The sequence below is a fragment of the Maniola jurtina genome, chromosome 9 (genome assembly GCF_905333055.1).
Source record: "Maniola jurtina chromosome 9, ilManJurt1.1, whole genome shotgun sequence".
NCBI lineage: Eukaryota > Metazoa > Arthropoda > Insecta > Lepidoptera > Nymphalidae > Maniola > Maniola jurtina.
In genome coordinates, this window is record NC_060037.1 from 9,599,023 (window position 1) to 9,613,540 (window position 14,518).

General features: G+C 37.5%; 1 protein-coding gene and 1 non-coding gene across 2 annotated transcripts; one reads left to right on the plus strand and one right to left on the minus strand.

Annotated features, from left to right (window-relative positions):
• Positions 1–5,510: 5,510 nt before the first annotated feature.
• Positions 5,511–5,583, plus strand: Trnar-acg. The gene has a single exon. It is a non-coding gene; the product is annotated as a tRNA-Arg (tRNA).
• Positions 5,584–7,993: 2,410 nt separating this feature from the next.
• On the minus strand, positions 7,994–14,044 carry LOC123868485. The gene is given in 4 exon segments (XM_045911025.1): positions 7,994–9,381; positions 12,548–13,084; positions 13,086–13,204; positions 13,981–14,044. Coding segments are annotated over 4 exon segments (765 nt in total). The 3' UTR covers positions 7,994–9,336.
• Positions 14,045–14,518: the final 474 nt, after the last annotated feature.

Below are 14,518 nucleotides of genomic sequence, written 5' to 3' on the forward strand. Positions count from 1 at the left end.
ACACACAGAGACAGACACACAGACACACACGTAAAACTTATAACATCCCTCTTTTTTCGTCGGGGGTTAGTTAAAACTAAACGAATTAGAATTAAAAGTATTGAATGAGCCAGTTTTCGTGTCATGAAAGAGGCGGCTCTTTCAAAGCATAAATAACTGGCTCTTTCAAAACACTACGCTTTTAAAAATATAACTTCAAAAAAAAGGCACTATACCAGAACGCTGATCTGATATTATTTATGCAAAACAAGGGCAAATATATAGACGCCAATACTGTATATCAGTTTTGTCAACTTATGCAATACCCTTTTTGAAAAAAAAGATGAAAGAAACACAAAGAAACTTACTTTTTGGCTTCCGAATTTTCGTAACAGTCCTGTGAGGCCATTTGCTGTCGTAGAACTGTCAAATGTTTGTGGGTAACAGCTATCCAGTGTTGCCATTTAAGGAGTAAAATTGAACTTTAGTAGAATATCGATAAGTAATGGAAAATCACATCGGCTCTTTCAAAGCCTGGCTCTTTCATGCACACTCTCCCCTACATTGAAATAATGATGTGTGATTAATTAATTAACATGATTAAAATAAAAAAAAAACATGGAAAATTCCAGTGTTATTCGGGAAAACATTTTCATTTGCCACATGTTTTGTATGATAATATTTATTTATATCCATGTATAAATAATAATTATTAGGTAGGTATATACCGGTGTAGGTATAATGAGGTACTAATTAATTATATCAGTAATATGTATTATTTTGTTCGCGTATTTTTAGATCAGTAGAGCGACTATATGGAATTAGGTAAATACGAGTAGGTACGAGTTCGTTTTAGTTTTTTGTTAGTAAGTGCGTAATTAGATATGCATTATAAAGCGGTTATAGCCTAGTGGTTATAAAAGCAGAGGGTAGGGAGTCAATTCCGGGCACGCATCTCTGAGTTTTGAAGCTCTGATGCGTCTTAAGCAATAAATGTCACTTGCTGGAAACATTGTGAAGAAACCTGCAAGTCTGAGAGTTCGTCACAATGTGATTAAAAGGGCCATAGACCGCACGGGGCCAAATCCTTCTCATTTTAAAAGAAGACCTATCTATTAGGGAGCCGGCGATAGGTTGATGATGATCATGAAGATGATGACGACATATTATTTTATTCTTCATCAATAACATTTATTTACTATCCTTTCTCCCACTTGCTCGGAAATACGTCAATCCGCTCTTTTTTATAAGCACACCAACAGGACAATAATAAAAATTACTGGACAGTTCATACTGGTAACAATGTTCTTAAAATGCACACTAACATAAAATTAGGTGTTTTAAGTTAATGTACCTACACGATTATTATTTGAAATTCTCAATGCGATATGAAAAAAAAACTGCATGGCTGAGAGATTTTTCATACATGCATTGATTTCATATCAAATGTGAACTTAGTACATCGCACCTATTTGTACTCGTATGTACGCTTTTAGGCTTATATCCTGTTATCAGTATTGTTATCAGAGTCAGTGTGCTCACACCTCGCAAGTGCAAACACCTGCCGCGACCACCTGTCGCATGTACCGTTATATCTTAGAAACTAGTGATTATGATACGGCACGATAAAGAACAATATGTGATATTTCCGCATATTAAAACACTTAAGACCCTACGAAGTGGCCGGCAACACAATATAGCTTAGAGCGTGAATAAATTAAACATAACGAACCACATAGAACAAGCTTTAATGACGTTGATAAGTTACACACTATCCTGTCTAAGATAATGTAGCTAATTCTCAATCTCTAAACTAAATTGATAGATCTAAATCTCGTGCTATCTTTTTCTGTAGGGAGCATTATAAAAGGAACAGCAACGTAATAATCAGACCTGTCATTTTAAATCTCTAAACTAATTGACCAGTCTTTTTTCCGTAGTGTCAAGTATTTTTGTGTTAGGTATATAAGGATACTCTAATTTCTAACTTGAACTAACTTAAGTAGATAAGTAGTTACCTATGTCCTGGTGAAGCCACACAATTATTTACCTTCACTGTCATGAAATAAATCCTATTAGTAATTAGGGGCAAAATGTTTCAGTAACTTGCGTATAATACCTTCTCCTACAGAACTCTAAAATAAATAAATTCTCATTTCTGGTACCTATTTATTATATCGATAGTTGAATGGATAAGATTTGATTTTTTCCTACTATATTATATATATATTTTTTATATTATATATATTTTTATATTATAATAATATTATTATGAACCTCATCATCATCATCGTCATCCAATAGACGTCCATAACTGGACATAGTCTCTTGTAGGAACTTCCATACACGACGGTCTTGCGCTGCCTGAATCCAGCGGCTTCTTGCAACTCGTTTTATGTCATCTGTCACCTTTTTCTTTGGTCGCCATTCTAGCATCTTGAGACCCCAACATCTATCGTTTTTCTACGAGTATGCGCCCCTTTAGTCGCTTTACTTCGCAACCTGCTGATCTATGTCTCTATGTATGGTTCTCCTCCGGATCCCAACATTTCTAGTTTGTTCACGTAGCTCTCTCCATTGCCCGCTGAGCTCTGAATTTTCTTATGAGGCCCATAGTTAGCGACCATGGACCATGGATGGGACCTTGGATTCATAATATGTCATGACTGGCAACACGCACGGTTCGAAGACTTTGGTCTTCAAACATTGAGAAGTTATGGTTTCTCGATACTCAGTACGTCTAGGGTCAATAACGTTTTTCTCTATACCTTTGTCTATGTTATAGTGTTATTATAAACAAACAAATTAATTAATTATTACATTTCTATTTTTGGTACAATAATATTTTGCTTACTTAAAGTTGACCTTAATTAATGTGCAACAAAGTATGCAATCAGGTAGACGTACCATTAGATAGTTAGAAAATTATATTACGATTTGCGTCACTATCAGCTGCATAAGTTATTTTCCAATAAACACCTGCAAAGAAGGAAAATATAGTACCTATATCTACATACTCGTAAAACCTATAAATACACATACTTAATCAACAGCTATTCATCACACTATCACACTAATATTATAAAGGTGAAAGTTTACATGTGTGTGTGTGTGTGTGTGTGTGTGTATGTTTGTTACTCCTTCACGCAAAAACAACTGGACGGATTGGGCTGAAATTTAAAATGGAGATAGATTACACCCTGGATTAGCACATAGGCTACTTTTTATCCCGGAAAATCAAAGAGTTCCCATGGGATTTTTAAAAAACCTACATCCACGCGAACGTAGTCGTATCAGCTAGTAAAATATAAAAAAAAAAAAAAATTAGTAAAATATAAAAATGTTGTGTGTAATATAATGTTATTCATAACGATTTACATACCTACCGGCTTTATTTATTTTAATGTTAGATGAAAAATTGATACTACGAATATACTTAAATCCTGTTAAAATTCGGAGAATTTCAAAAAATACTCGTAATCTAGGTAGGACCTATTTATTAGCGAAGCAAGCTAACGCAAAAGCTTAGATTTTAAAAATCTTTGTTGAATATATTAATTTTAGTGTAAACTTCAATAATCTTCTATGTACTAATAGAATATTTGTCTGTCTGTCTTTATATGCATTGGTGCATATGCTTGCTTGCTTTGCTTTATATGCATCTTTCTTCTGATTGAGTTACAACTTTATAAGCTGTTGTTGTTGGCACTTGCGGGAAGGTGTCTGACATAGTGCCATCAATACGAGTAGGTAGGTATCTCGTGAATCTAACGCATGCCGATTACTGAGCATTCAGCAGCTATGAGTTAAAGTTTAATAAATTATTATCTTTGATTTTAAGCTTATTTTGTGGTTTAACGACATTTATTATATTGTATTGTTGAGTTCTGTCGTGATCGGGACTCATGCAACTGTGTCGAAATATCGGCAAATAAAAATCATCAAACTAATCGTGGTATTTATTGCACCTACTCGCAGTCTTCTACAATATAATATTATCATTGATATACTTACTTAATCTGTTGAATATTTGTATCTATCTATACATATAGCATATTTGATATTAATAAATTATATTACATGTTATTAGTATCTAACAAAAAAGTACACACGAGTATCTGAAGGCAAGTGGCTGGCTGGCTAATTACTGAGTCAACATTCCGAAGCGACCGTAGATTTGACCTTTGACGATACAAAAGACTCGTACAAGCCTATTTGAATAATTTTATTTGATCAAATGAAATAAACTGATTCTAGTTATAAAAAACCAGCCAAGTGCGTTCCGTTTTTTTGCACGATAAATCAAAAACAATTATGGTTAAAAATAAATAAAATTTGTTTTAGAATGAACAAGTAAAGCCCTTTCATATTATGATACTCCTCTTGGTATATAGTTATCTAACTTTGAAAATTGAAAATACTCATTATTATTTGTTCATTTAACTTTTTTTGTAATGTAACCACAAATTCACTGTTTACAGATTTTTTCCTTTACTTGTGTTTTAACCAACCTGCCTTTCATGATTTTAGGTCAACGGGAAGTAGATTATAGGTTTTCTTGACAGACACGCCAGACAGACAGACGGTCATATAGACAGACGGACAACTAAGTGATCCTATACTTTCCTTTTTATCTTGTGTGGTACAGAACCCCAAAAATATTAAATGTGTTCACGAAAAAATTTATTTACTGAATCACATTATAATATCTACAATCTACATGGCGCGGTCCGTCATTAACTGCAGTGTTCTACATATAATATTAGTATATCTTGTACGATGGTACGGAATCCTTCTTGTGCGAGTGTGACTCGCACTTGACCGGTTTTTTTTCTCAAAGAAAACCTTTGAGCTCTATGTAAAAAACACTTAGAGTATTGTTTTCGAAGTTTTTAGGTAGGTACATTAGCTTGATAATTTCGCTCGTCAGAGGTGCACCTAGGAAGGACTCGCAGTGCGCGCACACCGGCCGGCACACCTGTGTACTGTAATCGCATTACTCTTATCACGCGACGCCTTATCAGCCACACACTTGAGATTCGATTCGGTCATCGTAGCCACTTACGCTGCAATGTTGTTTAGGTCTTTAGAAAGGCCAAAAAAGGTATTTGAAATGAAAACTTCTGTAGACGCCTTGGGCGATTTTAGGACGGGTAAATATTTCAAGGACGCGTCACCGACATGCTAATGTTACTATAGCTTAGAGAGCCGATAGGTGTATAAACTAAATTAGGTATAAAAAGATATGATATTATTGATGACTATGGTGGGTATAAAGAGGAAAAGTTTGTTAGTTTGGATGTAGGGATAATTTCCGGAACTAATGATCCGATTCTAAGATTTTAAAACGCTTGATCACTAATTTTTATCTTTGACTGAGCTTTATTATTCCCGAGTGCTATAAATAAGACTTTCAATAATTGTATCACGCGGACGAAGTCGCGGGCAAAAGTAAGTTAAAAATAAAAAACAACTTCGACCTTAGGTAGGTATATAGAAGTACAGCAGGACTTTCAGCGAGCTTTGCAACCGGCCCTGTGGCGCAACGGATAACGCGTCTGACTACGGATCAGAAGATTCCAGGTTCGAATCCTGGCAGGGTCGCAGTATCAACTTTTTGATAATTTTATTTGCCTAAAATTGTTTGCTTGCCTCGCTTACATTACCTTGTATTGGCGTCACTCAGAAAAGCAGGTATTATTTAAATATTTTTATCGAATTATTGGAATGTTCTCTCCAAAACCAACACAAAAAACACAAGTTTAATGTGTAAGGTTATCCGAGAGTTTTAATCTAAACAAACTAATGCCAAAATAAATAATTTAATTAGAGCGTGATTGCTATCACAACATCTAATTATTCAGTTCACAATCCAAATACCGAAAATATGCGATATCGCTCCGAATCTCAGAAGGAGACTGAACTAAAACCTTCAAAACACCCGTATTTATGCAAGTTCAATCTTGTTGGCCTCCTAGTAACAGATTGTATGACATCGAATGAGCCAAATATCGATTTTACCAAACTACCTTCATCAGCTAAATTAATAATTTTATATTATTTTTGACAACTCAAATCAACTTTTTAAAAATAACCTTACAGTTCGGCCGTCCTGAATTTAACACGTCCTCGTGTTTCTAAATAATCTTGTCATGTCAGTCGCGGGCTTCCTTGCCCTAAGTCAAATCCAAATCATGGGCTATCCTGCCCTCCGTCAAATCATTAAAACCTACCCCTGAACTGCCGAACTCTCAGTTTTAATATCAAGTCAACAATAAATCCGAACGACAAACTTCTCATTCGATGTATACAAAATCTGAACCACTCATTGCAAATTACTTTCCAATTCACAAAAGACTAAATTATTAAAAAAAAACTAAAAATTTTAATCACCAAATCAAACTCAATAAAATTTTTAATCAAATGTGGGTTGTTTACAAAAAGATACCAAAGCGAAATTACGACAACGTGAGACACGTCCCGCTTCTGAATTATTGGCGTCACTCAGAAAAGCAGGTATTATTTAAATATTTTTATCGAATTATTGGAATGTTCTCTCCAAAACCAACACAAAAAACACAAGTTTAATGTGTAAGGTTATCCGAGAGTTTTAATCTAAACAAACTAATGCCAAAATAAATAATTTAATTAGAGCGTGATTGCTATCACAACATCTAATTATTCAGTTCACAATCCAAATACCGAAAATATGCGATATCGCTCCGAATCTCAGAAGGAGACTGAACTAAAACCTTCAAAACACCCGTATTTATGCAAGTTCAATCTTGTTGGCCTCCTAGTAACAGATTGTATGACATCGAATGAGCCAAATATCGATTTTACCAAACTACCTTCATCAGCTAAATTAATAATTTTATATTATTTTTGACAACTCAAATCAACTTTTTAAAAATAACCTTACACTTGGTAATTAACTGTATTGTTGAAAAGTGACGACATTGAGCCAATGTTTGGCGAACAAGCACAATTCAGCAACAATTAGCTTTGAGATATATTAGCACTTATTAAAATAGCAGCAAGTCTGAAAATTCAATGGGCTAAGCATGCGTTCTCAATTATACGAATTGCGGCTTTAGTCCAACGTGATAAGGTAGTATTTTGATCCATACTAACGGCATAAAAGTTTAAACAAGCGCAGCTGATCAAATATTGTAGTGGCGATAATTGGCCGTGATGCAATCGCGTGATTCTAGCATCCGTCTCCATATTTTTTCCTGACTTTCTGTTTTTGAAAAGATCCTAACATTACTAGTACAGGTCTCCAGGATTTCTATTCTATTTAAGTACTTGCAGAAAATTCTTTATTTGCATCAGAAAATCGAAATTCTGTACCAAAATATGCATTTCTTTTAAAAAATCCTATTAGAAATTATAAATTCTTGTTGGTTGGTTGGTATAAAGTAGATAATACTTATTTGAAGATGACAGAGCCGGTTGTATATCACTCAATCTTGTAAGTTGTAACCTTGTACCTACGTACCTATTGGTTGTGTCCACATTTCATAAATTACCGCATTCTTGCCTTTATTTGCAAACATCAGCTCTGTAGATGGACTATGGACTTGACCTACTATAAAACTTTTGATAGTTTAACACTTGGTTTCGATAAAGTAACGTATGAAGATTACCTAACCCAATTTACCTACTTTTTATAAATCCTCGAGGTATTGCCCAACTATATGCCGAATTAGAATCTTGTTTCTTCAACAAAAATACTTACTACCTATTGTATTATCTACCATTGATATTTTGGGAGTAAAATACATGTTTTTTTTTTATCCAGAGCAAAAAGTATTGCATATTGCACACAACTCATTTACAGACAGACATCAAATGCGTGTTTGCAATCAAGGTACCTACCTATTACCTAAATTAGATAGGTATAAGTACTAAGTATTAGATTGCAGAGAAACTCAATTAGAATGACAAACTATACCTTGTCCTGATCTGATGTCCTGTCCAAGGTGGAAGTGGAGTCAATAAAAGATGAAAATAATTCAATAATGCTTTTTATTTTCTGTTGTTTTCATTATACATAAATCAGTGCAAATTTGAAGTAATATAAAAATTGAAAGATAGTTCAAAAACTTTTGAATCAGTCGTCTAATATTTTGTGACGAGGATTGAATACTAGTTGTAAGGTGTGGTCAAAAATTGGTAATTAGGGAGAAGACGATCCATTATGGAAATTGTAGTAGCTATTTAAAAGAGCAGACTTTGAAGCCATTGCAACCAAAGATACCTACGTTCTCATCTTTGTTAGGAGAAACACAGAGTGGTCACGATTTCTTTATACATAAATATCGCAATTTCCATAATGTGAATCGGCTTTACCCCATTCCCAACACATATATTATGTACGTCATATTCTATTAACAATACAATTTGTCACCATTTACAACGCAACCCGAAAATAACTAAAACTATAACAGTCGTTTAAAATCATAATACACCATAATTAATAAGGGTTATATAAGATAATTAAAGCATTTTCACCTTAAATTCAATATAAAATCATAAAAGGTTTTAAATTTGATAATTTTTTGCTAGATTTTTATATAATTTTCAATATTATTACATAAACTAGGTATTTACAATTATTTGTACTAAACGCAGAACGATAAATTAATAAAAGAAATTTTGCGTTTAGAACTTATATTTTCATAATCTATAAGAGCAACAAAATCGCCATGCATAATCACACTCAAAAATTTTAACTTAAAATAATATAATTATATAGGTAAATCAACTTTGAATTGATTTACGTCTTTGATATAAATGGAAGCATCGTTTTAAAACTAAAAAATACCTAATTAAAGAAACATTTGTCTTTGTGAAAAATTGAGGGATCGAAGGAAACATTTATTGCATACTATTTATTGTATGATATGAGAAAAGTACCGTGTAGTTATTTTTTGAAGAAAATACCGAAAATTGTCTAGATGTCGCAAACCACTCAACATTATTATTTACAAACACGTTCACGTACACCAACCTACATTAACAACTAATAAAGCTTTTTACATTAACATTATAACAAAACACACCGCCTTGGCGCCCCACCGTCGTCGGTGGACAACCGAGGCGGCCGATTGCATTGCAATGCTCAAGTCTTCTGCACGTAATGCCACGAAATAATTAAATTAACGTATTACATTGATCTTAACGAGATCGTACTTAGGATATCATCGTGAGATGAAGTTCACTGGAACTGATGCAGGAGGCTCCTTATCTGAGGTACTGCTGCCGTACTTCTCCCGCGGAGCGCTTCCCTTGCACCTCGAGGTATTGAAGTTCACCATTAATAAAAATGTCCTTACAAACTATATTTATCACTTAACACGACATCGGCCTGTCCGGTTGATCTTGTTTTTCTGGAGTCTGTAACAAAGAGAAAAAGATTTTGAGTCATTGATTCGATACAATATTGTATAATCTTAAGAATAACGAATCCAAGAGTATTGCGTATACCAGAAAGACCCTAGTAAACATCATTGTTATCTCGAATTAATTGCTTAACAAACCGTGCAATGTTTTCAACATCGTAAGTACGAGGCAAATTAATTGGTCCCTCTGAACGTCATTACAGTTATTACTGATTGTGACAAATAGTGTATCGGGTGGCACATGCGCATCCCGCCCGCGTCCGGCCATCTGTCACCGCATATGCCCTGTTTCGACACTGTTTTAATTCATTAGCGTCTGGTCAAAGGGCTTGCGGGGCTGGCGCGCCAGTTTACGCAAGTCGGTAGTCTGCTGATCATTTCCATGATCGGTTATCACCCAGTTCGCAGCGTAGTTTAGACGTATCGTTTGAGTATCAGTAAGTGTTAGATTACCGCTTCCCGTCCGCACATCCGCGACACAGCTGAACGGCCGCACGTGGCCATACCCTATTTACAGACATACCGAAGGGAGAGCGCACATGTCCCGAACGGATCGGGACTTCGCGAGAGCGAACACGTGAAATCCCTTTATGAGAGCGGCATTGTCGACTGGATAATGAATAGGTGCGTTGCATTTATTTAGCTATCCGCCACCGGCGCCGTCACGTGTACTCGTACGCAGCTGTGAACGACCGTTACCCGCACAATGCCCTCGATCGATCGACGATGGAATCCGACCGATCGGCGAAATCGTTGCACGTGTGCAGCCCGGTAGAGGTTTGCCAAGACATTTCGCGGTGGAGCTGCATTGTCTACTCGCCGCCGATGCCGGTTTATTAGTTCGGAGAAGCGTAAAGGTGCTCGTAAAACTTTCACATGCGCGATTTATGCGCAAAGTAAGCGGAGACAAAGATATTCAGAGGAGCGGGCGAGCGGTGTACGTGGGCGCGAACACCTGGCGGTGCGTTGTTGTCTTCTGTCGCGTCGCCTCCTGATGACGGGACGTGGTGCGTAGGTGCCACTCGTTGCATCAATTTAAATCTTTCTCAGTCTAATGATATGCGTGTAAGCAAGCAAACCGCATAATACATACTTCATTTTATAATGTTTTAATAAAAAAAATTGTTTTTAATCAAAGCTTAGATACCTACATCTTCTATCTTACATCTGTAATGTACTAGTATTACTGCTAAATGAACGTCAACGGTTATTAAATGGGGTCGCTTGTAATAAGGGGGTGTAGCGATTACGCGCCTATCCTTTTCACTATAATGGATATTTAGCTCCTCATTATGGCGAGGGCGAAAAGTCAAGCATTTGCCTATAAATGTAGTCATATTAACATTAATGGTAAAGTGAAATCGTAAAAGATGTAATTCAGTATTATTTAAAACGTATAATGTGGGAAGGAGGTAAAGATGGATGCCTGTCAGACGCTGAGTAAGTTGGCGATAGGTCCCACGATCGTGAGAGCCCGAGGGCAGTCAGCTGCGGGTAACAATTTAAGTCTCGTCGCGAGATATAGTTGCCGTGGCGTATGCTCGTGACCGCGGTTTGTGGCACAACACAGCGCCTGATGCCTCTCGAGATATCGCCGTGAAATGCCGCCTCACGACGCGCACGGAGCCAGGCATTCCAGCACGATCTCGCCGAAGCTTTTTCTATCATTTTTTACAGAGACCTGTCCGATCGAATCGGCGTTCGCAAGACAAATAAACTCAACGTTGGATGTCCTTGTAAGTTTGAATATTTCACATTTGTATTCTGGAATGTGGTTAAATCACTCGACATTCCGATAGTTCCTGCATAGTGTAGGCGGTGTATTAGTAAATATCTGTTTTTCAAACGTATCAATATCTTTATGCTGGGGCTTTTGGGCATTATAAAAAATTGTTTACGGATTTAGAATACAAACTATAATTGAATAATTAATGTATATGTACCTAATATAATCATCATCAATAGTACCTAATGTGACGACATGTGGTTTGTTAGCACACATAACGTAATGGAAAACAACAATAAATTTCAGTTTTGGGCAGATGCACTAAATACGCGACGGTCTCTGTATAAATTCTTGCACGTTGCGTCTCCTAAATCACTCTTGTTTTGAACATTCCCTCGGTTCCAACAACTGGCAGTGATTAAAATTTACGTGGCGCGACCAAGTACTATTAACGAGCCCGGCTCGTAGACGCAAGGCGCTCGAATAAATCCTTCGGAGATGCACCTGCCGTGCGTCCAGCGGCCAACTCATCATGCATTTATAGCCTCGCTAATCTAATCCTTGGCGGAAACTTAGGGGTAATTACGCTGCGTGGCTCGGAGATAAAATAATTATACACAGGTGTCAATCGGAATGCTAAATGAGGCAGAAATGGCTTGAATATTCAGATTGTGTGTCAGTACAGGGTCGTTTACGCGGCGCCGGCGCAGGTGGCCGCGCTTCAAGGCTGAAATTCAAAACAGCCGTCACGCATGCGTGAGTAGCGGTCTAGATTGTGTTGTGACTATTTACCGAATAGGTAGGTGTACCTACCTACTCGCGGCTTTGAATGCATCACCGACATATACCTACATTGTTTACGCATCTAGCTAACTAGGATAACTGGTCTGGGGGGTAACTGAAATACGAGAATCGGCTTTTTATTTTTAAACTGTTTATTAGAATACTGTTCGCCCTACAGGCTTTATTTGGCTAAAGTGCAATAAATTGAAGGATTTGTTTATACATCCATTATGTAATTATGTTGAAATACATATAACAGCAAATATGTATCTATCTAGGTATATTAACTACTACGTTGAGTCAAGACTTATTTTACTTTATAATTTTAGCAAAAAGCATTGTTTACTAAGTAAATTGTGCGTCGACACGGGTTGTGAAACGGCCAGCATCTCCACTTTTACCTTCGCTTGCGAAACACGCAGGTGCGCGCGCGCCGCAAAAACATTGACACGACCGATTTCATTAACTTTTTATGCAATGGCTATTCGAGTACCGTTAAGCAGTAATGATTTTAAAAATAATACTTATTGGAAACAGGGTTAATCTACCACGTCAACATCATGTTTTTTCGCGAAATACGAAATTGAAAACTACTTTGTTTTGAAAATCAACATTTCTTTAAAAAAATAATTATTAGGGTGTTAAAACGTACCGTGTGGCTAGAGTGGTGTGATGAGGGGACAGCCTTGTCAGCGGGGAGGATGGTGTTGGGCGCGGGCCGGGGTCCGAGCGGTCGGCGGCGCGGCCTGGGGGGTGAGGCGCACGCAGGCGCCAACGCCGCCTCGGCCTCGAACTGGCCCACGGCAGGATGATTCTCCAAAGCTGATTGTAGGTCGCAGATGTAGTCGATCACGTGCTGGATGACCTCCAGCTTCGAGATCCGCCTGTTCTTTGGCATGAATGGAACCAGGTCTTGTAATTTGGAAAGGTACATCTGGATTTCAGCGTTTTCGCCGTCCCGATGCCTCTGGACTCGTCCGCTGGCGATCGCCGGCACGGACGCTCCGGTCGCGCACACAGCAGTTATTGCTTTCATCGTGATGGTCACTAAACACGAACACTGGTAGGAAACGTACGGATTTCGCGGCGCGTTACGCGTTCTACACGAGTAGCCGGTGAGGAATGAAGAGATGCACGGTGCGACGTCGTATTTATGGGCGCGGGTGGGGCGCGGGGCGGGCCGGGGCGAGCCAATGGGCGCGCGGAGGGGGCGGCGAAGCCTGATTTTCCCATGGCGGCGCACGGCGGCGTCTGCCTGAGGTTGGGCGGCCCTGGCTAAGGCCGTTGCGCTCGTGACACGCACTTTGTCCTGTAATGTTTGTTTTGAGCCTTTATTTTATTTTGTTTATCTTATTTAATAATAATGTTTTAATATTAGTCAGGCGAAGTAAGTTCCTCGATCCGAATGCATCTTAGTGGCCTTCAATATGCACATGAATATTCAATTAGAAGTCGCTTTTATAATCTGATGCCTTTGCTCTTTTGGCTCAGGGAGAGAGACCGATGTGGAGGGCTTGTTTAAAACAGTCTGGCCCAGGCTTAAGTAAAAACTGACCAAGAGCGAGTTTGACTCGCGCACTGAGGGTTACGTCTATAGGCGTATTATTTAATCATTTAGCATGATAAATCAAGAACTATAACATTATGCATAAAAATAAATAAAAATCAGTTGAAAATACTAATCATAGTATTTGTTCATGAACACATTTTAATATTTTTTTTGTGATGTAACCACAAATTCAAGATTTTTCCTTTACTTGTGGTAAGTACCTACTTAGGTATAAGACCTAGGTATATACCTGCCAATGCATGATTCTAGAATCTAGGTCAACGGAAAGTACCCTACAGGTTTTCTTGACAGAGGGACAGACGGACAGACAGACAGACAAACTGACAGATAGACAGCAAAGTGACCCTATAAGGGTTCCTTTTTCCTTTTGAGGTACGGAACCCTAATATACCTATGACCTAATCCATATACTTACCTACCGTAGGTAGGTACTTACACGTCACAATCAGAAGGGGGTATCCACAATGTTTCGTAAAAGGGGGGAGGAGGGGGGAACATGGGAACAATAGCAGTACGTGACGGCATCCACTTGTCGCGGCGACAGGTTTCGGAGGCTGCGGCAATCCAGCCCAATAACATATTCAGGTAGAATTCAATTGTGGATACCTTTATATTGTAGGTATGAAATTGTGTTTCTGTTAATAAGCATGTGGGTCTAAGTAGAATAATCAAATATTTAAATGAAAATATTTCAGTATTAGAAGTCTAACATTCTAATGATAAAAATAATTCTTATATTTTATTATTTTATTTATATATTAAAATTACAACAAATCGTAATTAAAAAAAAAACATGAATTACCTGCCAAGAAACGAACTAAAACACGGGCTCCTAATCGGAGGGTCCGGGGTTCAATCTCGGGTGCGCAAGTTTAACTATTCGGAATTATGAATGTTTTTAAATAATTAAATGAATAGGTACTACCCACTTAAGTATCACAATTTGCTTAAACGGTGAGGGATAATATTGCGAGGAAAGGATTTCCTCTGTGCAGTTCTCCATAAATTTTTTTAACCGTTGAGCTATTGAGGCTATCTTTCTTTAAGTAAGTA